At 41.3% G+C, this 26099-nt stretch overlaps 1 protein-coding gene across 1 annotated transcript in view; it reads right to left on the bottom strand.

Annotated features, from left to right (window-relative positions):
- The window catches only part of eprs1 (glutamyl-prolyl-tRNA synthetase 1), a 93558-nt gene extending 70442 nt beyond the window's left edge, over positions 1 to 23116 (bottom strand). Inside the window, exons 1-12 of the mRNA XM_029674942.2 lie at positions 22969 to 23116; positions 20959 to 21043; positions 19381 to 19480; positions 14563 to 14719; positions 13910 to 14055; positions 13581 to 13678; positions 13377 to 13503; positions 12934 to 13126; positions 6228 to 6399; positions 2188 to 2421; positions 1831 to 1915; positions 223 to 282 (exon numbers count right to left, since the gene is read on the bottom strand). Coding sequence (XP_029530802.2) covers positions 223 to 282; positions 1831 to 1915; positions 2188 to 2421; positions 6228 to 6399; positions 12934 to 13126; positions 13377 to 13503; positions 13581 to 13678; positions 13910 to 14055; positions 14563 to 14719; positions 19381 to 19480; positions 20959 to 21043; positions 22969 to 23011 — 1500 coding nt within the window. The 5' untranslated portion in view covers positions 23012 to 23116. The remainder of the gene's footprint in view (positions 1 to 222; positions 283 to 1830; positions 1916 to 2187; positions 2422 to 6227; positions 6400 to 12933; positions 13127 to 13376; positions 13504 to 13580; positions 13679 to 13909; positions 14056 to 14562; positions 14720 to 19380; positions 19481 to 20958; positions 21044 to 22968) is intronic.
- Positions 23117 to 26099: the final 2983 nt, after the last annotated feature.

Below are 26099 nucleotides of genomic sequence, written 5' to 3'. Positions count from 1 at the left end.
CCAAACCATTAATAGTGTATAAATATGCCTAAAACCTACAATACCAGTCTTGTCAAATCTACCAGCAATGCCAGCATGCCACTGATTTTCATTTGCGGATTCTTAGACTTGATCTAAAGAGCTTCTCCCATGCAGTGGATTTACAAAGGGGCAGGTTTCAATCATGATCAGTCCAAATCATTGTGTAGAGAAAGGGGAAGATCGGTATACATGCATGCATACCTTCTTGTTAAAGGCCCAGATCTTGTCCCATTCCATGTTGACCACAGACCTGGATCCACCCTGGGTGAAAGAAGACGGTTTCAAAGATGGAATCAAACACAAAATAAAAGGTTCAACAGTCTAAAAACATGACAATAAGAGTTCATTACCAGGTCTAACGCAGCCATTTTTATCTCATATCAAATCTGTGTAACAATCAAGTACCTGAATGTGATTGTTTTCAATTTAAGTGCTCAAAAATAAATAAAAATAGCTTCTTATAAGACAGAAATTTCTCAAGCAAGAACTTTGCTAGGACTGTGTGGGAGTGGTCTGAGTGGAGAGGGGAAAACGGAAAACTAGCAGTTATTGGCAGAATACTTTGGAACTGTTTCTTATTGGTCTATTAACTAATTTACCGCCTGGTGATGACGCCAGGCAGGCCAAAACAGGATGACATTTCCAGCAGTCTTTTCAAACAGCTCTTACACTAGAATGGCATTATAAAACACAGGAATATCACTACACTGGGCCTTATGGGTCTATTGAAGTAACAGAATAAAGTTTAAGCTTGTTGTTTTTGCATGGGCTGCATCTCAATCCACCACATACACTCAAGTCGTGCATCCACAGTGGAAGGTGGCAGAGCTACAGCGGTGTTTGCTCGACCATGAGACATCCCGGAAATTCTTCTCACGAAAACATCTGTTATATCCAAACGGTTTGGACTACAAGCCCCATGGGACTCGCCTGAAGTTGGGAGCACTGATGTGCAAATTCCTGTCTGTAGCGTCCGAACCGTTTGGGTTACAAACTAATATGACCCCACCGTGGAAAGGGGACACTCGCGAACACGATGGCGTTCTATGTTTTGCTCTACTACCCCCTACCTTCATCTGAAGGTAGCCCACACAAATTACTTAAAGTTAAGAGGTTAAAAACTTCTGCCATTTAAGAATGATGGCCACTGTGTTCATGGGGACCTTCAGATCTGTGCCTCGACATGATCCTGTCTCTGAGCTCTATGGACAATTCCTTCGACCTCATGGCTTGTTTTAGCTCGGACATGCACTTTGTAAACATTTCAGAAACTCTGTTTTCGCTTTGTCATTAAGAGGTCAATTATAGTTATTTCAATAAAATGAAAGCATACGTTTGTTTTATTAACAAGGAATAATGAGTAGAAAGGGAGAAAATATTATTTAATCAATTTTAGAATAAGGCTGTAACGTAACAATGTGGAAAAAGTCAAGGGGTCTGAACACTTTCCGAAAGCACCGTATGTGTCCAGAAAAACCTAAATATTTCTTGAGCTTTCTTATATCTCCTCGATATAAGGACAGACACTTCAAAACCTTATTCCTTTTGATACACTATAAATACAAGTATATGGACACCCCGTCAAATTAGAGGATTCGCCTATTTCAGCCACACCCATTGCTGATAGGTATATAAAATCGAGCACACAGACATGCAATCTCCATGGACAAACATTGGCAGTAGAATGGCCTTACTGGACCTCAGTCACTTTCAATGTAGCACCGTCATAGGATATCACTTTTACTGCCCATGATTTTGGAATGAGATGTTCGACAAGCAGGTATGGTCATGTAGTGTAGAAACACACACCTGGGCAGCAATGAACTGCTTGAGGCCCTCGACGGTCATTCCTCTGCGCAGGACACCTCTGACAGTCGGGAAGCGGGGGTCATCCCTGAGGCAGGGGAAAAAAACATTTGATTTGGATCTGGGCTTCAATAAAGAATTAAGATTATTTTACTAACAGGTATCACAAATCTACTCCATCAGTGCAATGGGAAGTGACCATCATCTCCAGGTGTTGTGTTCAGCAGGGAAAAAACAGAATGGTACTAACTGTACTTGTCAAATAAAAACAGATTCATTTACGGATTGCCAAAAATGTTGCTACGGTGAGCCGTACTAAACATAACCCTGTCGTATGGAAAGCGTATTAGGTTTACTCACCAGCCATCGACGTAACCCTGGTCGACAAACCATGTGAGCTTGCGTTTGGAGAGCACCGTGTTGTTGAGGTTGAGCCGGGCATACTCCCAGATGTAGGGCTTGCGCAGGCGCAGTGCCTCGATCACCCAGTAGAACTGGTCGTCGCGGTCGTGGTACTCCGTGGTGCGGAGCGCGTGGGTCACACCCTCTACGCTGTCCACGATTGGGCAGGCGAAGTCGTACGTGGGGTACACCCTGGGGGGGTAAATATAATGTAAATGTGTGAAGCCTGTTACGCGCCTAAGTGAGCTGCTACACAGGACATGCAATAGGGCATGAGTCGCGAGTGATACACTCCCATTTTATTAAATGTAACCTGCTGCACTGACCATGTGAACAACGGCGTGCTTTTGGTACGCGAACGTTACACACCTGGTATATCGGCTCTGTTAAAGGAAAGAGATACCCATTTTGATTGTTCTATTGTTTATGTGCATCTCTGGGCGATGTTCCATCGATTCACAGGATCATTTCATGTTAATCTGAGCTATAGTCATTCAAGCAGGTAGAAATTCAGCCGGTATTGCGATAAAGCCACTATCACTACACTGGAAGTCAACAGCAATACGACTTTTAGATAAAAATCACACATGTCAGATTTCAATATTGGCCAATGTCATAACAATAGAGGTTGTCTTCTCTCGAATGAGCAATTTATCATATTTTTGTGAAATTCCTACCACCACATTTCTCCTATTTGTCTGCCACTGCAGTCCAGGGTGCATTGCATGGTGCCTTCGCGAATGTCAGACACCACTCTGTAGGGTACATCGATCTGCAGGTTGAACATGGAGAGATTATACTCCTAAATTGACGGCGCAGTTTGTTTAGGTGATTTTAAAGCCAAATAGCTCCTTCATATACTGATATTGACTTTGGTATTGTGTCTACGTTTGATAGCTCGCTACAGTGACTTCAGAAATTATTCACAGCCCTTGACATTTTCTACATTTTGTTCTATTACAGCCTGAATTTGCAAAGAATGAAATTGAGATTTTGTCGTCACTGGCCTACATACATTATGTCTAAGTGGAATAATTTTTTTGAATTATTTACCAATTAATTCAAATTAAAAGCTGATAAGACCCCTTTGTTATAGCAAGCCTCACTTGCCGGAGAGGAAGGAAACCGCTCAGGGATTTCACCATGAGGCCAATGGTGACTTTAATACAGTTAAAGTTTAATGGCTCTGATAGGAGAAATCCATCTTCAGTTTAGGGCTGTCCCCGACAAAAAATAATCATATTGGTGGACTGAAAGTAGTCTGTTTTTTCGACCAATCGATTGCTCGAAAATTGCAAACATATTTTTCCATACACTGTATATAGACAACCCCTATGTGTTTTAATAAAATCAACTACAGTACCAGTCAAAGGTTTGGACACTCATTCAAGAGTTTTACTTAATTTGTACTATTTTCTACATTGAAGAATAATAGAGAAGACAAAACTATGAAACAACTTTTTTTTTTAAAGTGTTAAAATCAAAAATATATTTTACATTTGAGATTCTTCAAAGTAGCCACCCTTTGCCTTGCTGACAGCTTCACACACACTTGGCATTCTCTCAACCAGCTTTACCTGGAACGCTTTTCCAACAGTCTTGAAGGAGTTCCCACATATGCTGAGCACTTATTGGCTGATTTTCCTTCACTCTGTGGTCCAACTCATCCCAAACCTTCTCATTTGGGTTGAGGTCGGCTGATTGTGGAGGCCAGGTCATCTGATGCAGCACTCCATCACTCTCTTTCTTGGTCAAATAGCCCTTACACAGTCTGGAGGTGTGTTTTGGGTCATTGTCCTTTTGAAAAACAATGGATAGTCTCAGCAAGCGCAAACCATCCGGGAGGATGTAACGCTGCAGAATGCTGTGGCAGTCATGCTGGTTAAGGGTGCCTTGAATTCTAAATAAATCACAGACCGTGTCACCAGCACAACACCCCCTCACCTCCTCCTCAATGCTTTACAGTGGGATATACACATGCAGAGATCATCCGTTCACCCACACCATCACACCTCCTCCTCCATGCGTCACAGTGGGAATCACACACGCGGAGATCTGTTCGCCTACTCTGCGTCTTACAAAGACATGGCGGTTGGAGACACAAATTAAAAATTTGGACTCATCAGACCAAAGAACAGATTCCCAACGGTCTAATGTCCATTGCTCGTGTTTCTTGGCCCAAGCAAGTGTCTTCTTCTTATTGGTGTCCTTTAGCAGTGGTGGTTTCTTTGCAGCAATTTGACCACGAAGGCCGGTCACACAGTCTCCTCTGAACAGTTGATGTTGAGATGTGGCTGTTCCTTGAACTCTGTGAAGCATTTATTTGGGCTGCAATTTCCTGAGGCTGGTAACTCCAATGAATGTATCTTCTGCAGCAGAGGTAACCCTGAGTCTTCCATTCCTGTGGCAGTCCTCATGAGAGCCAGTTTCATCATAACGCTTGATGGTTTGTGCTACTGCACTTGAAGAAACTTTCAAAGTTCAAGAAATGTTCCATATTGACTGACCTTCATGTCTTAAAGTAATGATTGACTGTTGTTTCTCTTTGCTTATTTGAGCTGTTCTTGCCATAATATGGATTTGGTATTTTACCAAATATGGCTATATTCTGTATACAACCCCTTCCTTGTCACAACACAACTGATTGGCTTAAACTCTTTAAGGAAAGAAATTCCACAAATTAACTTTTAACAAGGCACACCTGTTAATTGAAATGCATTCCAGGTGACGACCTCATGACGCTGGTTTTAGAGAATGCCAAAAGCTGTCAAGGCAAAGGGTGGCTATTTGAAGAATCTGAAATATGAAGTATATTTTAAATTGTTTAACACTTTTTTGATTATGTGTGTTATTTCATAGTTTTGATGTCTTCACTATTATTCTACAATGTAGAAAATAGTACAAATAAAGCATGACCAGAGCAGTCAACATTGACAGAACTTGTAAATAGAATTAAATAAACCTAAACTTGTTCTCAAGTGTAGCATAGGTTGTGCACTCTGTGTCCAAGACTGAAATATTGAAGGATTTAAAATTAAATGACCATAACCAAAGTAACAAACATTATAGAATAGAAGTTATAGGATTTAGCCATCAATGTACTACTGGTGATATATAGTGCATTCGGAAAGTATTCAGACCCCTTCACTTTTTCCACATTCTGTTACAGCCTTATTCTAAAATGGACTAAATAAAACAAATGGCCTCAATCTACACACAATACCCAATAATGATAAGGCGAAAACAGGTTTTTAGACATTTAATAAAGAACAGAAATACCTTATTTCCGTACGTATTCAGACCCTTTGCTATAAGAATCGAAAATAAGCTCACCCTTTTTCCATTGATCATCCTTGAGATGTTTCTACAACTTGAAGTCCACCTGTGTTAAATTCAATTGATGGCCTCGAAACAACCCGTCTCGGAGCTCTACGGACAATTCCTAAAACCTCATGGCTTGGTTTTTGCTCTGACATGCACTGTCAACTGTGGGACCTTGTATAGACAGGTGTGTGCCTTTCCAAATCATGTCCAATCAATTGAATTTACCACAGGTGGGCTCCAATCAAGTTGTAGAAACATCTCAAGGATGGTCAATGGAAACAAGATGCACCTGAGCTCAATTTAAAGTCTCATAGCAAAGGTTCTGAATACTTAAGTAAATCATGTATTTCAGTTTTTATTTTTAATACATCTTCAAAAATGTCTAAACTGGTTTTCACTGTCATTATGGGGAATGGTGTGTAGATTGATGAGGATTTTTTTATTTTATCCATTTTAGAATACGGCTGTAATGTAACAAGTCAAGGGGTCTGAATACTTTCCGAATGTATAGTATAATTATTGTTTAATGATGCGTTCATGCAGGGCCCAACTGCAAACGAAATCATGGTCTCAGCATGACTCCCTGATTATATAAAACTTAAATGAAACATTTTAAATAGCGGATGAATTTAATAAATTGCTACATTTTTTCGTAGTGTGCCGTGTCCCCCTACCTGTAGGTGGTGCCAGTTCGGGGGTGGGGGGCATTCTTGCAGCGGTAGAAGGTGGGGTCGCGCATGCAGCCGTTGTTGGAGGCCATGTCAATCTTGGCCCGCATACAGCAGGTCTGGCCGTACTCCGTGCCTGCCTTCATCTCCTCCCACATCTTTAGGTTCTGCTCCACCGCTGGGGGAGGGGTGGAGAAGGCATGGGAGAAAGAGGAGGAAAGGCGATGGGTGAAGACTGCGAGCGGGTTTAAGTATCACAGTCATCATCAACTGAATTCCAAATGGACCCTAGATAAGTTGAAGCAAAGTGAATTATTTAAAAAAGTATGGTCTGTTTTTGGATTAAAACAGAATTCACTAGAACACCACGTTTTCTAACCACCCAATTAATTTGAACATCAAAGTGTAAGTACAATTTTAAAGCCTCTGATGAGATCCAACTTTCAAAACAAGTACTTGGCTTGCTAAGTCAACTGACAAGATAGCAAACTACGATCAAAGGAACAAGTGCTTTCTTACCCCTTTACTTACTGCACATTTTATTATGTTACAGCCGGAATTCAAAATAGTTTACAAACAAATTCTCAACACATAATGATGAAGTGAAAACATGTTAAGACATTTTTGCCAAATCTCATTTATTTAAGCATTGACACCCCTTTGCTAGGAGACTCCAAATTGCGCTCAGGTGCATCCAATTTCCTTTGATTGTCCTTGAGATGCCATTAGAACTTGATATGAGTACACCTGTGGCCAATCCAATTGTTTGGACATGACTTAAAAACACACCAGTCTATATAAAGCACAGGAAGTTGGTGGCACCTTAACTGGGAAGGACAAGCTCATCAACTGAGCAAAAAAAGAAACGTCCTTATTTCAGAACCCGGTCTTTCAAAGATCATTCATAAAAATCCAAACAAAATCCAAACAACTTCACAGATCTTCATTGTAAAGGGTTTAAACACTGTTTCCCATGCTTGTTCAATGAACCATAAACAATTAATGAACATGCACCTGTGGAACTGTCGTTAAGACACTAACAGCTTACAGAAGGTAGGCAATTAAGGTCACAGTTACAAACACTTAGGACACTAAAGAGGCCTGAAAAACACCAAAAGAAAGATGCCTGGGGTCCCTGCTCATCTGCGTGAATGAGCCTTAGGCATGCTGCAAGGAGGCATGAGGACTGCAGATGTGGCCAGGGCAATAAATTGCTATGTCCGTACTGTGAGACCCCTAAGACAGCACTACAGGATGACAGGACGGACAGCCGACCGTCCCCGCAGTGGCAGACCACGTGTAACAACACCTGCAAGGGATCGGTACATTCGAACATCACACCTGCGGGACAAGTACAGGATGGCAACAATTACCCGAGTTACACCAGGAACGCACAATCCCTCCATCAGTGCTCAGGCTGTCCGCAATAGGCTGAGAGAGGCTAGACTGAGGGCTTGCAGACCTGGGCAGGTCCTCACCGGACAAATCACCAGCAACAACGTCTCCTATGGGCACAAACACACCGTCGCTGGACCAGACAAGACTGGCAAAAAGTGCACTTCACATACGAGTAGTGGTTGTCTCACCAGGGGTGAAGGACGGATTCGTGTTAATCGTCGAAGGAATGAGCGTTACACAGAGGCCTGTACTCTGGAGCGGGATCAATTTGGAGGTGGGGGGTCCGTCAGGGTCTGGGGCGGAGTGTCACAGCCTCATCGGACTGAGCTTGTTGTCATTGCAAGCAATCTCAACACTGAGCTTTACAGGGAAGACATCCTCCTCCCTCATGTGGTACCCTTCCTGCAGGCTCATCCTGACATGAACCTCCAGCATGACAATGCCACCAGCCATACTGCTCGTTCTGTGCGTGATTTCCTGCAAGACAGGAATGTCTGTGTTCTGCCATGGCAAGCAAAGAGCCCTGCTCTCAATCCCATTGAGCACGCCTGGGAGATGTTGGATTGGAGGGTGAGGGCTAGGGCCATTCCCCCCAGAAACTTGCCTTGGTGGAAGAGTGAGGTAATAGTTCACAGCAAGAACTGGCAAATCTGGTGCAGTCCATGATGAGGAGATGCACTGCAGTACTTAATGCAGCTGGTGGCGACACCAGACACTGATTGTTACTTTTGATTTAGCTCCCCCCCCTTTGTTCAGGGAAACATTATTCCATTTCTGTTGTCTATGGAACTTGTTCAGTTTGTCTCAGTTGTTGAATCTTGATATGTTCATACATATATTTTCACATGTTAAGTTTGCTGAAAATAAATGCAGTTTTCAGTGAGAGGACGTTTCTTTTTTGCAGAGTTGAACAATGGCTGGAATTGAATTAATGGAATTTATTCGAACTTGATACCATTCCATTAACCACATATTCCAGCCATTATTTTCTCTGAACATCTTTTGGGCGGCAGGTCGCTTCGCAGTTAAGAGCATTGGGCCAGTAACCGAAAGGTCGCTGGTTCGATTCCCAGAACCGACGAGGTGAAAAATCTCTCAATGTGTCCTTGAGCAAGGCCCTTAACCCTAATTGCTCCTGTAAGTCACTTTGGAAAGGGTTAATAATAGTACAAAACATGCACACAACAGTGTTGAGAATATTGGACTATTGGCTTTCATACTTTTTGAATTCTGAGCGCAGCTCAAGCAATTTCTTCAACTGTCAACATTCAAATTAATAGAGGACGTGTACCAGAGGGCGTTCGTTGGGAATTGCGGTGAGGTGCGTGTTCGGGCTAGGAGTCCCCGGCGGATGGTGTCTCAGAGCCACGTAGCTATGTCACAATGGAACTCCGGACTATTGCGTCTCACCGTCCATCGACTATGATTTATGCTTAAGAAGGGCTTCTTAATGACTAAAATTTAACATCTGATCAGGGATAACTCTGTTATAACTAGGGATGCACCGATATGACATTGTTGGCCGATAGCGATATCCAATATTTTCATTGCCAAAAAAAAAAAAAAAACTGATACCCAATATTAATTATTTTTTGCAGCCTTTTAAGCATGCTAGTATAGTTAAATAGTTGAACACCAAAAAGTTGTCGGCATTTACATGTCTCCATTACCAGTAAAACAATCAAAAACTATTTCTCACTTACTTGCTGTGCTGTTTCGTTGTTCATTTGTTCAGTCATTTCATTCTCAACCAGGATTTCATCATACATGTCAAACAGTGAAGTTCCAGCTCAGTCTGTCCGTGGCCTCTCGTCCTCGGTGCGCACTGTCACTGTGTCCGTTTCCATCTTGCCCGGCAGTGTATGTAACATTTCAGGTAAACCCTGCTTCTTGTCTGCATCAAAGTAGCGGTCCTTGTACCTAGCATCGAGCATGGTGGCAACACAGTGAAGAGGCTCAGAAAGAATACCAACAAATCGCTTGCTTACAGCCTCTAGTAGAGTACTTTTCAAAGTTAACCCGACGGTCTGTGTTGGCATTTTTGTTGAGCTGGTGTTTCAATGCAATGATAGAGGGTATCACGTCTGCTACAGACACAGTCGATGAGCTTATTTCTCCAGTCAGTTGTTCTAATGGAGCTAGGAGTGTGTTCATGTTTCAGTGTTTCAAACATTTTCTCAAATGCCATTGAAATGGCAGCAGCGGTATGAGAACCACCACATTCTTGAGCATGTAATACCCACTCTGCTGTCAGACTCTGCATGCGCATGGGGCAGACAATGCTGGTCCAGACATCAGTCGTGGACTGCTAATAGCAGTGAAGCCATAGCAAGTAGCTCATGGATGTGAGTTTCAACAATACTGTTTAACTCCGGTAGGGCAACATCTGAAAAATAGCGCCTACTTGGTAGTGTGCCGGTGCTCGATCAGTCGGTGAAAGCCAACATCCTCCACGACAGAACGGTTGAATGTCAAGGGCAATGAATTCCATTATCTTGGCGTTAATGGATTTCGTCTTTTGAGTTGTCTCGCTGAAATGTTGTTACTCTTTGAAATGACTGCTAGACTTGTTGATTGCTCAATCCACACAGCACACATTGTGGGCTAGGTTAGGAATGCTGTGTTGCACATGTAGCGTTACATTTTACGTGGCATCATTACGTTATGTTATATATGTATGCACGTTAGCTTTAACATCGGTTTTGCACATCGTCGTTAAACTAGACATCGGCCGATGCTTGTGTGCATTTTTAGCTAATATCGGCCGATTCCGATATGCTTACCGATATATTGTGCATCCCTAGTTATAACTAGCTCTACTGAACTCAATTTAGAGAGCTGAAACACAAGTTAAACATCGTTTTGAAGCTTAGAACCTATTTTCAAGAATGTATAGAGCTCAAAATGTATGTTGGAGTCAATGCGACTGAATGATGGAGTAAGTTACGTGGTAATAACTTCCACATACCCTCTGAACAGTGGCGGCTCCTCAGAGGAGGAAGTACTGAAACATTTCAAAAGTTATCCTTTTTAGATAAAACAATACTAAATATGTCACCAAATAATTCATTAAGACACTGTTTTACAATGAAGGTCTACAGTAGCCTCAACAGCACTCTTTAGGGTAGCACCATGGTGTAGCCGGAGGACAGCTAGCTTCCGTCCTCCTCTTGGTACATTGACCTCAATACAAAACCTAGGAGGCTCTTGGTTCTCACTCTGTTTCATAGACTTACACAGTAATTATGACAACTTCCAGAGTACGTCTTCCAAAGTATCAAAACTCTTGCAGCATGAACTGACATGTTGTTCACCCAAAGCATCAGAGAACATACATAGTACTTAACCTCTCTAGGGTACGTGGGACGCTAGCGTCCCATCTGGCCAACATACAGTGAGGTTGCAGAGCGCCAAGATCAATTACAGAAATGCTCATTATAAAAATTCAGAAAACAAAAACATATTTTACATAGGTTTAAAGATTAACTTCTTGTTAAACCAACCAGTGTCATATGTATAAAATGCTTTTCGGTGAAAGCATACCTAGCCCAGAACATACCTAGCCCAGTTGACAAATTATTACAAACAGTAACCAGCCAAGCAGAAGCTTTACAAAACTCAGAAATAGAGAAAATGAATCCCTTACCTTTGATGATCTTCATATGGTGGCAATCAGAAGACATTAATTTACTCAATAAATGTTCCTTTTGTTCGATGAAGTCTCTTTATATCCAAAAACCTCCGTTTTGTTAGCGCGTTTTCTTCAGTAATCCACAGGCTCAAACTCAGTCAAAACAATCAACAAATCCAAATTGTTTCTATGAACTATACGGATACATGTCAAGCGATGTTAATATTCAATCCTCAGGTAATTTTTTTAGCCTAAATGATCTATAATATTTCAACCAGACAATAACGTTGTCAATATAAAAGGTAAACAAGAAATGCACATGCGCCTGAAAAAGCTCTGCGACACCTTAGGGTCCCACTCGTTTAGACTGGTCTTACTCCCTCATTTATAAGAATACAAGCCTGAAACGATTTCTAAAGACTGTTGACGTCTAGTGGAAGGCATAGGAACTGCAAATGGAGTCCTAAGTCAATGGATACTGTAATGGCATTGAATAGAAAACTACAAAACAAACTAAAAAAAACTTCCTGAATGGATTTTTCTCAGGTTTTCACCTGCTAAATCAGTTGTTATACTCACAGACATTATTTTAACCGTTTTAGAAACTTTAGTGTTTTCTATCCAAATCTACTAATTATATGCATATCTTGTCTTCTGGGCCTGAGTAGAAGGCAGTTTAATTTGGGCATGCTTTTCATCCAAAATTCCAAATGCTGCCCCCTTCCCTAGAGAAGTTAAAGAATAAGCTATAGGGCACAACATGTGGTGAGTAGTGAACTCTGAGGGAGAAAGACAAGTTAAGGAGAAGCAAGAGATATTTAGTATGTTTTTCACTTTCACCGGTATAACTGCTAACTGTACACTGTACTGCATGATTGTAGCAGGTTTACTAACGCATTAGTTCTATTAGCTATGTTGACTACAACGTTACTTAAGCTGATATAGGGACAACGATGTAGGCTGTGTGTAGAGGTTATGATATGGTTTGGCTTGGAAAGGTTTTCACCTAGCTTATGTGTTTTGCATTGAAGTCCACAAGCAAAGGGAAAAGGTGAGAGGAGGAGTGCATAGATGGGAGAAGGTATAAAATGTGGCTCCTATGAAAGTGAACTGTGTTTATGTATGATCAGGGTTGTTCCTATTCATGCCACGGTTAGGTTGAAAAATGTTTTTCTTAAAATGGAAGCGAACGAAACGGGGATAAACATACCAGAATTTGTCCAATAAAATTTGTTTGCAACTGTTGGACTAATGATTACACCATAGATGAGCTAGTTGCAGGCAAGCGTGTGCAAGGCGGTATTGAAGGTGCCAATGTCTGTCACCTCAAATTTCTCTCTCGACTTGTGAGCACATACGTTGTCAACTGGCATTCATAGGCTAGGTTGTAGCAACATGATGGGTATAGGGCAAATTCGAGTATTATGTAGTTGCCTAAACCTATCGATGTTACATTGAACTTTGAATGGAATATGAATGACAGTCATCCAATATGCTGTAATAGAAATAAGGCCATGCTCATGAAAAATAATGAAAAAAATTAGCGTCCTTCCTTATCTGAAACGGCACCAACCACCACTGCATATGAAACTTCAGAGCCAATCAGTTTCAGATATAAAGCGGTGGATACGGACAAGGGGACAAGTTTGAATTCAGCTATCGCACCACTCATATTGCCCTTACAGTTGCTGCGGTGGCTTGACTCGGTGCGCTGCTCCCTCTCTGCCTTCATCTGCTCTGGGGGTGTGTCATCGATGTAGGCCTTGCCCTCCCTCAGCAGCTGCTCCGCCATGCCCTGGATGCGGGGAAAGTGGTCGCTGGTGTAGGTGAACTGGTCTGGCTTGATCTGCAGCATGGCCACGTCCTCCAGGATCACCTGACACAAATGAAAATTATTTGGCTAGATCCCTTTTCTGCAGTTTCATCCCAACCATTTTATACTTGTGGTTGTTTTAGTAGGTCAGACATTCAATCATTACCCTTTTTTTTTAACAAGTAATTCAGCTTTTACATAATGCTTCCAGGCAATAGTAGAACATAAAAGCATTCTCTCTCCTAAAATGTCTTATTCTTTAATGTGTAGCCTATTCTCAGTTTCCACACAGGATTGTTTGTGTGGGAGATACCTTCTCAAAGTCCTCTTTTTCCTTCTCAGGGTTGGTGTCGTCAAAGCGCATGATGAGCTTGCCCTTGAAGGTCACCTGATAGTGCTGGTTGAGCAGGGCAGCCTTGGCATGGCCAATGTGCAAGTACCTGAGAAAAAGAGACATGTACAAAAGATCTGTTTTTCCTAATGAACATCACTGTTGCTTTGGGAAGTTGCCACTTACCCGCTGGCCTCAGGGGGGAAGCGGACCACCACCTTGCCCATCTCGGCTCCTGGCAGCTCCACAAACTTCCCCACGTCCTGCTGCTTCTCCTTCTCAGACTGAGAACAGGGACATAGAGAGGAGGATACAGTCAAGGGGATATTAGAATGCAGTAATGCTGGATTTAAGTGAACATTTGCGTTAAGTGTGCAGATCTCAAATTAGGACTCCACTCTTAACAGTGTATTCACATAGCTCACTACTTGTGCCACAAAACAACCAGAATCTTGTATTTTCAATGGAAGGAGGCGACATTCAGCGAGTTGACCATTGGCAGTTGTGTTACTTACATTGGAATTGCGTGAGGGGGCCTTGCTGTTGGTGTACTTGTGGCCCACGGCAGTGAAGGGCACCTGGGAGCCCAGGAAGGCAAACCAGCGAGCCACATGGGAGAAGGCCCCAGCTTGTGTCTGCATCGACTGCCACTCGCTACTACCTATAAACAGATGAGAGAGAGAAGGAGAGAGGTCCTGATGGGCAGTAGAATGTGTGAGTGACTCTGTTTGAATCTGGGTTACAAGACTGTAGAAGCCTAGGCAACATGGCTGCATCTACCCCATCCATCTTCAAGTTTAGTGTTAAGACTATTTCATCAGCTGAACATGACAAGCGCCAAGTTTTCCCCACAATGTATTTTTATGACAGGACATACAAGAGAAGGTATACAAAGTAGTATTCAGGGCTGAAAACATCAACACATTCAATTGAAACCAACAGAAACCCAGTGGGGAGGCCAAAACTACCTAAGACCCTCAAACTCAATTCTAGACCTCGAAGCCAGTTCCACTACATCGTTCCCCTCTAAATCAGGGACTGATTTACACCTGGGATACCAGGTGTGCGCAATTATTTATTAGGTCGAACATAAAACCAGCAGGTTCCAGACCTCGTAAGGTATCAGTTGAGTTCCCCTGGCATAAGATATGGTGGGAGAAACACTGACCTTTGAGCGCGGCCCACACACAGATGTCGGCCAGGGTCAAGCTGTGGCCCACGAGAAAAGTGCGCAGCTCCAGAGCCTTGTCCAGTTCCCCCAGGGCTGCAGCCAGGCCAGACTGGCCACACACACGTTGTGCACTGAACTCCAGCCAGTGGTCCACCTGGGAAGAAAAATAGAGAGGCACACAAGCAGTGAGGGACAGAGGAAGAATGGGGTGGGCATAGAAAAAGTTGCATTCTGACTGAAAATAATGTACAGTGCATTTGGAAAGCATTCAGACCCCTTGACATTTTCCACATTTTGTTACGTGACCTTCAAGGGCAAGCGCTTGTCAAGCCTTCTTCTAAAATGTATTAAATTGTTTTCGCCTCATTGATCGACTCATAATACCCCATTATGACAAACCAAAAACAGGTTTTTAGATTTTTTTTTAGCAAATGTATTAACCTCTCTGCGCACGGAACCCGGTAGCGGGATGAAATTCGACAACATACGGTGATCGCTACATAAATAGTCATATTAAACATTCATGAAAATACAAGTGTCTCACATGTTTCAAAAGCCTAGAATCTTGCTAATCCAACTGAGTTGTCAGATTTAAAAAAGGATTTACTGCGAAAGAATACAATGCGATTATCTGAGGATAGAGCCCCATAAAAAACAACTATTTCAACCAGCACAGGCGTAATAAAATAACAAATTGCAATAAAATAAAATGGTTTACCTTTGACGATCTTCCTCTGTTTGCAATCCCAATGCTCATTGTTACACAATGGTCTTTTGTCTTTTGTTTTTATAGCCTAACACAAAACATTTTGTGAACCGCTTGTGTCGTGAATTCCGTCTCATTCCATTTTCGCCGACACATTCGAGGTAAATACACACACAAAACTTTTCCAGTCATGTTTGGTTTCATTGCAATCAACTGGTTTGTTTGTAACACAACCAAACCTGATGGGTCATTTCGCAGGACGTATTGACTGAAAGAAACCGATTTGAAGACAACAAGTAATGACATCATTGTGCACCAATGATTTTCCCGCTGTTTCATTGATTGACTGTATTTTAACCCAATGACCACTGATCGTTTTGAAATCTAGCTGGGTAGAGAGCCAATGAGCTGAGGTAAACGGCAATATGTCATGTTTATGTGTTGGAAGACCAACCCATTTAGTAAACTCCGGCGTAAAAAGGGTCATTCGCCATTGACGATTCATACCGGAAGGAGCAACGCATGTTGCGCACAGCATTGTTTTGGTAAAGCGCATATTCAGCTGTTTATATATCAATCAGTATGGCGACTAAGTCAGGAAAAGCTAAATCTAAGTCTAGATATACAGATGTACACACAATTTTAGAAGAAATTGATCGAGGACGATTCATTTAGCGAATCCCAAATGGAGGAATATTTTTTGAACTGAGAGGACAGTTTTGGACTGGTAAGTTATTCTCATGCGAATGCCGTTGTTTGAAATTAATAATATAAAATATTATTTGTGAAATGAAATAGCCTATTTGAGGCTGTTGAGGGGAGGGCAGGCCCACAACAATGGCCAAAGTGAAATGGAGACAGTAGATACAGCTGGTCTGTTGTAATATAATAAAGACAGTAGATCTAGCTGGTCTGTCATAATACACTGCTCAAATAAATAAAGGGAACACTAAAATAAAACATTCTAGATCTGAATGAATGAAATATTCTTATTAAATACTTTTTTCTTTACATAGTTGAATGTGCTGACAACAAAATCACACAAAAATTATCAATAAAAATCTCATTTATCAACCCATGGAGGTCTGGATTTGGAGTCACACTCAAAATTAAAGTGGAAAACCACACTACAGGCTGATCCAACTTTGATGTTATGTCCTTAAAACAAGTCAAAATGAGGCTCAGTAGTGTGTGTGGCTTCCACGTGCCTGTATGACCTCCCTACAACACCTGGACATGCTCCTGATGAGGTGGCGGATGGTCTCCTGAGGGATCTCCTCCCAGACCTGGACTAAAGCATCCGCCAACTCCTGGACAGTCTGTGGTGCAACGTTGGTGGATGGAGCGAGACATGATGTCCCAGATGTGCTCAACTGGATTCAGGTCTGGGGAACGGGCGGGCCAGTCCATAGCATCAATGCCTTCCTCTTGCAGGAACTGCTGACACACTCCAGCCACATGAGGTCTAGCATTGTCTTGCATTAGGAGGAACCCAGGGCCAACCGCACCAGCATATGGTCTCACAAGGGGTCTGAGGATCTCATCTCGGTACCTAATGGCAGTCAGGCTACCTCTGGCGAGCACATGGAGGGCTGTGCGGCCCCCCAAAGAAATACCACCCCACACCATGACTGACCCACCGCCAAACCGGTCATGCTGGAGGATGTTGCAGGCAGCAGAACGTTCTCCACAGCGTCTCCAGACTCTGTCACGTCTGTCACATGTGCTCAGTGTGAACCTGTTTTCATCTGTGAAGAGCACAGGGTGCCAGTGGCGAATTTGCCAATCTTGGTGTTCTCTGGCAAATGCCAAACGTCCTGCACTGTGTTGGGCTGTAAGCACAACCCCCACCTGTGGACGTCGGGCCCCCTTTCCACCCTCATGGAGTCTGTTTCTGACCGTTTGAGCAGACACATGCACATTTGTGGCCTGCTGGAGGTCATTTTACAGGGCTCTGGCAGTGCTCCTCCTTGCACAAAGGCGGAGGTAGCGGTCCTGCTGCTGGGTTGTTGCCCTCCTACGGCCTCCTCCACGTCTCTTGATGTACTGGCCTGCCTCCTAGTAGCGCCTCCATGCTCTGGACACTACGCTGACAGACACAGCAAACCTTCTTGCCACAGCTTGCATTGATGTACCATCATGGATGAGCTGCACTACCTGAGCCACTTGTGTGGGTTGTAGACTCCGTCTCATGCTACGCTACCACTAGAGTGAAAGCATCGCCAGCATTCAAAACTGACCAAAACATCAGCCAGGAAGCATAGGAACTGAGAAGTGGTCTGTGGTACCACCTGCAGAACCACTCCTTTATTGGGGGTGTCTTGCTAATTGCCTATAATTTCCACCTGTTGTCTATTCCATTTGCACAACAGCATGTGACATTTATTATCAATCAGTGTTGCTTCCTAAGTGGACAGTTTGATTTCACAGAAGTGTGATTGACTTGGAGTTATATTGTGTTGTTTAAGTGTTCCCTTTATTTTTTTGAGCAGTGTATAAGAGAGACATTAGATCTAGCTGAAATGTCATAATGTAAATGAGACAGTATATCTAGCAGGTCTATAATAATATAGTCAACCTTATGTTCCTTTACTCTATATATACAGTGGGGCAAAAAAGTATTTAGTCAGCCACCAATTGCGCAAGTTCTCCCACTTAAAAAGATGATGCCTGTAATTTTCATCATAGGTACACTTCAACTATGACAGACAAAATGAGAAGAAAGAAAATCCAGAAAATCACATTGTAGGATTTTTAATGAATTTATTTGCAAATTATGAAATTGTCCCCATCATCCTATCTGAATGTTTGTTTTATCTTGTTCATTTTAAAGATGATACAACCTATTTTTTTTAAGTGTTTTTTTCATTGTATTATCTAAACCAGATCTATTGTGTTATATTCTCCTACATTCAATTCACATTTACACAAACTTCAGAGTGTTTTCTTTCAAATGGTACCAAGAATATGCATATCCTTGGTTCTGTGCCTGAGCTACAGGCAGTTAGATTTGGGTATGTCTTCAGGCAGAAACTGAAAAAAGTAGGGGGTAGCTCTAAGAGGTTTAAAAAATAAACTCTCACATTTACACAAATATTCAGACCATTTAGTCAGTACTTTGTTAAAACCCCATTTGCAGCGATTACAGCCCCGAGTGGTCTTGGGTATGACGCTACAAGCTCGGCACCCCTGTATCTGAGTAGTTTCTCCCATTCTTCTCTGCAGATCCTCTCAAGATCTGTCAGGCAGATTTTTTCCCCAGGTCTCTCCAGAGATGTTCGATCAGGTTCAAGTCCTGGGCCACTCAAGGACATTCTGAGACTTGTCCCGAGGCTACTCCTGGGTTGTCTAGGCTGTGTGTTTAGGGTCCGTTGTCCTGTTTGAAGGTGAACCTTCACCCCCAGTCGGAGGTCCTGAGCACTCTGGAGCAGGTTTTCATACAGGATCTCTACTTTGCTCTGTTCATCTTTTCCTCGATCTATGACTAGTCTCCAGGTCCCTGCCGCTGAAAAACATCCCCACAGCATGATGCTGCCACTACCATGCTTCTTCACCATAGGTATAGTGCCAGGTTTCCTCCAGACTCCAATCAACTTGTAGAAAAATCTCAAGGATATTAAATGAAAACAGAATGCACATGAGCTCAATTTCGAGTCTAATAGCAGAGGGTCTGAATACCTATGTACATAAGGTATCCGTTTTCATTTTTAATACATTTGCAAAAATGTCGAAAAAACTGTTTTTGCTTTGTTATTATCAGATATTGTGAAGAGGATTTGTATGTATTTAATCCATTTTAGAATAAGGCTGTAACGTTACAAAATGGGGAAAGGGTCTGAATACTTTCCGAAAGCACTGTAACTAGATTCATGGCATTTCGGAATGTGCACCACGCGACTGTGTGCCATTTGAGGACAGAAAACATCTGACAAATTGTGATTCGAGTGTTATGTCCCTTAAATTGATTGAATAGCTGTTGATTTTCTGAGTGAATTGAATGCAGCCTCTGGACTACTTCTGCCCTTCAGGTTTTCCATTCAGTAGCTCAAGCTAATAATGCAGGGTAGATTTTGGGGACGCCCAAGCGTTGGGGTCAGTGCTAGTCTCACCTCAGTTTGTTCCAGCATGTTGGAGCCGTACAGGCCCAGACTGGGAGCCAGGCGGGCAAGGTAGCGCGTGATGGAGTTCAAATCGCTGAACTGCACTGACCTAAGGGAGCGAGATGGGGAGAAACACCACAGACAACACACTTGATCGTTGCAAAGGCTAAGCCTTATAAAACACTTCCTACAGCGTGGCTGCAGACTGAACTCTTATCTGGCTGAACTAAAGATCCTGAAGCTTGTGTGCATACGCGGATCACGTTGTGCGCATGTGTTTATTCTCTGCTCCACTCATAGAGAACAGGCTACTCTGGCAAATAGTGCTAGTTTAAAGTTATGTCAAAACCCAATCAATGTCTGCAAGACCACATAATGACAGTATTCTCCATAACAAATCCAACTATAAAATAGCATAACGTTACTGTAAGAGAAAAACGCCACCGCATATCTCTCTTTCTCATACACATACATACGTATATACACACATACACACACTAGAGGTCGATCGATTATGATTTTTAAACGCCAATATCGATACTGATTATTGGAGAACCAAAAAGGCTGATAATTAAATTGGGCGATTAAAAAAAAAATGTATTTGTAATAATGTCAATTACATCAATACTGAATGAACACTTATTTTAACTTAAACATAATACATCAATAAAATCAATGTAGCCTCAAATAAATGAAACATGTTCAATTTGGTTTAAATAATGCAAAAACAAAGTTTTGGAGAAGAAAGTAAAAGTGCAATATGTGCCATGTAAGAAAGCTAACGTTTAAGTTCCTTGCTCAGAACATGAGAACATATGAAAGCTGGTGGTTGCTTTTAACATGAGTCTTCAATATTCCAAGGTAAGAAGTTTTAGGTTACAGTTATTATAGGAATTATGGGACTATTTCCCTCTATACCATTTTGTATTTCATTAACATTTGACTACTAGATGTTCTTATAGGCACTTTAGTATTGCCAGTGTAACAGTATAGCTTCAGTCCCTCTCCTCGCTCCTCCCTGGGCTCGAACCAGGAACACAACGACAACAGCCACCCTCGAATGAGCGTTACCCATGCAGAGCAAGGGAAACAACCACCCCAGGGCTCAGAGCCAGTGACGTTTGAGACGCTAGTAGCGCGCGCTAACTAGCTAGCCATTTCACTTCGGTTACACCAGCCTCATCTCGGGAGTTGATAGGCTTGAAGTCATAAACAGCGCAATGCTTGACGCACAACGAAGAGCTGCTGGCAAAACGCATAAAGTGCTGTTTGAATTAATGTTTACGCGCCTGCTTCTGCCTACCACCGCTCAGTCAGATACTTAGATACTTGTATGCTCAGTCAGATTATACGCAATGCAGGACACGCTAGATAAGTAATATCAAGTAATATCAACCATGTGTAGTTAACTAGTGATTATGATAGATTTTTATAAGATAAGTTTAATGCTTGCTAAATAAAATGCTTGTTAAATAAAACCTGGCTCTATTACAGTTCCTTTATCAGCTCTTCACACCTCAATGACACATTGTCGTGATAACATTAAGAAACTGACATTTCTAGACGTTGTGGCTGTTGTGTACTCACTGTGAGACGCAGAGCTTGTTGTCTTTGCCCTCCTCCACAGACACGTTCACGCTGCCCTTCACATGCTCTGCTGTCAACAGCGCCCCTGCAGGAGAGGAATCACAATGTAATTGGCAATGAATGACCCCACCTGTCACTGCATTCAATGCATTCCTTGACAGAGAGCCCTAAATACAAAGTTTGTGTGTGTAATACTCCAGAGACTGAACACACAACTTTATGTTCTCACATACAGATGACACCCAAAACCAATAGACAAATGTCTGTTGACTTTTAAATATATTTAAAGCTACTAGCCCCAGCGGCTAATGGGGATCCATAATAAATACAAATACCTATTGGTAGATTGGTAAAAAAAATAGCAGACACTGAATATCCCTCTGAGCATTACGCTTTGGATGGTGTATCAGTACACAAAGTCACTACAAAGATACAGGCGTCCTTCCTAACTCAGTTGCCGGAGAGGAACAAAACCACTCAGGGATTTCATGAGGCCAATAGTGACTTTAAAACAGTTACAGAGTTGAATGGCTGTGATAGGAGAAAACTGAGGATGGATTAACAACGTTGTACTTACTCTACAATACTAACCTAATTGTCAGACTGGAATCCTGTACAGAATACAAATATTCCCCAAAATGAATCCTGTTAGCAACAAGGCACTTGTATTCAGGAATTCAGGACAAAGTTAAGTTTGGGGAAAATCCAAACTGACATTACTGAGTACCACTCTCCATATTTTCAAGCATAGTGGTGGCTGCATCATGTTATGGGTATGCTTGTAATCATTAAAGACTGGGGAGTATTTCAGGATAAAAACAAAATGTAATGACATGAAGAACAGGCTAAATCATAGAGGAAAACCTGGTTCAGTCTGCTTTCCAACAGACACCGGAAGATTAATTCACCTTTCAGTAGGATAATAACCTAAAACAAATCTACACTGGAGTTGCTTACCAAGAAGACAGTGACTGTTCCTGAGTGTCCGAGTTATAGTTTTTACTTAAATCTTCTTGAAAATATAATGGCAACCCTGAAAATGGTAATCTAGCAATGATCAACAACCAATTTGTCAGAGCTTGATTTTTTTTTTTTTACGAATAAATGGGCATATGTTGCACAATCCTACATGTACAAAACTCCTAGAGACTTACCCAGAAAGACTCACAGCTGTAATCGCTGCCAAAGTTTACAAAGCATTGACTTGGGGGTGTGAATACTTATGTAAATTAGATTAGTATTTAATTTTCAATAAATTTGCAAAAATGTCTAATAACATGTTAAACTTGTAACAAAATGTGAAATACGTCAAGGGGTATGAATAATTTCTGAAGACACTGTACAGTGCAATAGAAAATAATGATTCGAATGCATGAACCAGTTTAAAGACAGTCCAGCTAGCTTTAAGGATCATTTACACTATGGAGAAAGAAGGTTCAGAGCGTAGCACTGCTGCCTTATGACTCTTTCATGTCGCTTGCATCAGCCAGTGACACCGGCCTGACACACAGGATGGCGCTTTTGAGTTCATGGGTATGGAGTGCAGTGATTGCAAAGCCACAACAACTCTCCTTAGTAAAATACAAAATAACATTTGAATCATGAGGGGAAATGACTAAAGTGATGCAGCCAGGTAGCTAGCTTTGAGACCTTGCAAGATAAATGCAGCAAATGTTATAATTACATTATCCAGATAGCTAGCTACATAATAATCAGCTGTATTTGTTGTGGCTTTTTCAGCTGGCATTTACAACATATCGTTACAACATGCAATGATATATTAAAATAACTAGCAAGCTATGATCTATTAGTTACATCAAATATACATTTTCTTCATCCTGGGGATAGCTTATTTGTGCCACGACGACATAAGCCTGGCTAGCCAGCCTTCTGTAATAAACGGTCATTACAGACAGCACATGCTAACGTAAGCTAGCAAGTTCGCTTCCTTTTAGCCAAATATTCTTATCCATTTATTTTAGTTTAAAAAAAAAATACTACCACGCATACCTAAAGGAGGGTTGCTGCTGTTGATGGTAAGGTTTAAAGCCATGCTTTCTCCTCCCTTTCTGATCGTTAAAGTTCTCGCACAGTTTCAAAACCTTCCTGCTCGCGGATAGCACTCAACTCAAGCAAAGGCCACGCAGCACCTAGCCTTTTCGATTATATGCAACGGCTTTAGAAACCCCCTTGAAATTGGTCTAGATAAGAAAAGGTTCCACTACTTTAAATCATGGCTATTTCATGACCTAGGAAATAAAGAAAACAAAGAAATTATAGTGGGAGAGAAAGAAAAGTGGAGGCAGAATAAATAAATCACATTTATTAATGAATGAATAGCAAAAACATGGATTGTGTGGTAAAGCCAATAATTGGGTAAAGCTCATATCAGTTTGTAAAGATATTCAAATGACATATTATCATATTTAATTTGCATACAATAAAACAGTACCAAACATCATCTGTGACAGTATAATATCCAGTCATGATTTTTACACACATTTTATTACTGTTCGTATTTTAATCAAAGAAAACAAGGCTAGTGATAAAGAGTGATGAGTCATATTTATTGCACAAATAGGCCTAATTATTGACAAAAAACACACAGGAATAGCCTACCATTGAAAGCGTCTTACTGCCAAAGGGAATCTATGCAGCCAGCTATACTCTGTTGCGGTCTGTGCCATTTAAGATGAGGGAGGACGATTACTTTTTTTTTATGAGCATGGCCTTATTTCTATTACAGCATATTGGATAACTGTTCTTCATATTCCATTCACCAAGCTCAATATAACATCAAAAGGTTTAGACTACTACATAATACTCACATTTTCCCCATACTTATCATGAGGTTGCAACAACCTAGCCTACAAATTCACATTTAAAACATACTGTAGGTGCAGTATCAAGAGAAAAAAATGTGAGTAATCAAGGTGAGTGGGTGACAGACAGTTTCATAGCAGCCACATATAAACAGCCAGGTGGAAAAAGTACCCAATTGTCATACTTGAGTAAAAAATAAAGAGTAAAAAGTCACCCAGTACAATCCTACAAGAGTAAAAAGTAAAAAAAAGTATTTTGTTTTAAATCTACTTAAGTATCAAAAGTAAATGTAATTGCTAAAATATACTTAGATATCAAAAGTAGAAGTAAAAGTATAAATTATTTCAAATTCCTTATATTAATCAAACCATATGGCACCATTTTATATTTCCATATTTCTATTTACGGATAGCCAGGGGCACGCTCTAACACTCAGACATAATTTGTAAATTAAGCAAGTGTTTAGAGAGTCCACCAGATCAGAGACAGTAGGGATGACCAGGGATGTTATTTTGGTAAGTGTGTGAATTAGACAATTTTCCTGTCCTTCTAGGCATTCATAATGTAACAAGTACTTTTGGGTGTCAGAGAAAATGTATGGAGTAAAAAAGCATTTCGTTAGGAATGTAGTGAAGTAAAAGTAGTCAAAAATATAAATAGTAAAGTACAGATACCCTAACAAACTACTTATGTAGTACTTTCAAGTATTGTTAACTTAAGTACTTTACACCACTGCAAACAGCATGATCACTTTGCTCGTTGTAGAATTTCTTCTTGCATCTACTCGCTCTCTTCCTCTCACCTTTTCCCTTCTCTTGTGGATATTTTTGCACAGCACAAGAGTTGTCTGTTTCCAGGCTAAAAAAAAAACTTTCCAAGCCAAACTTAAGTACTTTACACCACTGCAAACAGCATGATCACTTTGCTCGTTGTAGAATTTCTTCTTGCATCTACTCGCTCTCTTCCTCTCACCTTTTCCCTTCTCTTGTGGATATTTTTGCACAGCACAAGAGTTGTCTGTTTCCAGGCTAAAAAAAAAACTTTCCAAGCCAAAAAAAACTTTCCAAGCCAATAACCATACAATAACCACATCCTACATCAGTCACCATATTAGCTAAAGTCAACATAGCTACTAGAACTAACGTGTTATTGAACCCACTACAATCACGCAGTGTAGTGCAAAGCAAGTTTAGCAGTTACACAAGCAGGCCCCGGTGGCAATTTTATTTTACTAGGCAAGTCAGTTAAGAACAAATTCTTATTTTCAGTGACGGCCTAGGAACAGTGGGTTAACTGCCTGTTCAGGGGGAGAATGACAGATTTGTATCTTGTCAGCTCGGGGATTTGAACTTGCAACCTTCCGGTTACTAGTCCAATGCTCTAACCACTAGGCTACCCTGCCACCCCAATAAATTAATCAAATCAAAAGCTTACCTTGGAAGAGTTCCAGTGTTGGATAGCCATAGCCAGCATAGCAATCCTCTCTGTTGAGCTGGGTGTTTGAGTAGGCTAAACTAGCCATGTGCAGTCGCTAGCTGATTAAGTGAAAAAAATACAATGAAATCTCTCTCCCTCTCTTGCTTCTCAATTTTTGAAGAAATTAATTTGTTAAAAACTTGACAACTATGGTCTTTCTCTCTCTTTGAGTCAACTACTGTGTAGCCTACTTATGCTAATATAGTTCAGACCAGTGTATTGCAGTTAATTACGTATTTGACTAAATAAGTCATACATTTGAGAAGTAAACAGGTAAACAACAAGGAGTCCCAGACAGTTTGCAGTAGAACATACCAGAAGGGGGCATCGTTTACTAAACTACCTATATTATTGGATTCATCTCAAATAAAATTTTATTTGACTCCTTATTCTACTCAACTAGAGATTAAAATAAATGGTGTTTCCTTGAAAAGATGGGCCAGGCTGACGTGAGAAATACATTAAGGGGAAAGGATCCACAGACACAGAGGCTGATTTCTGCAACTAGCTTTTTATTTTATTTAACTAGGTAAATTAGTTATGAACAAATTCTTATTTATAATGATGGCCTAAATCGGGGAACAGTGGGTTAACTGCCTTGATCAGTTGCAGAACAACAGATTTTTACCTTGTCAGCTCAGGATTCAATCCAGCAACCTTTTGGTTACTGGTCCAACACTCTAACCACTAGCTATCACAGTCTAGATTCAGAATTAGACGTTCATCCATGTTGAGGGTAAGTTTAGGCTGAAAAGAAAAATCTCAAAAACAAAATTAAATTGCCGGATTCAAACGTGTAACCTTTAGAATCAAAGGCAGATAAACCAGCTCTCACAGCAGAA

Source organism: Oncorhynchus nerka, linkage group LG12 (assembly GCF_034236695.1).
Source record: "Oncorhynchus nerka isolate Pitt River linkage group LG12, Oner_Uvic_2.0, whole genome shotgun sequence".
Taxonomy (NCBI): domain Eukaryota; kingdom Metazoa; phylum Chordata; class Actinopteri; order Salmoniformes; family Salmonidae; genus Oncorhynchus; species Oncorhynchus nerka.
This window is presented reverse-complemented; position numbering and strand designations above follow the sequence as displayed.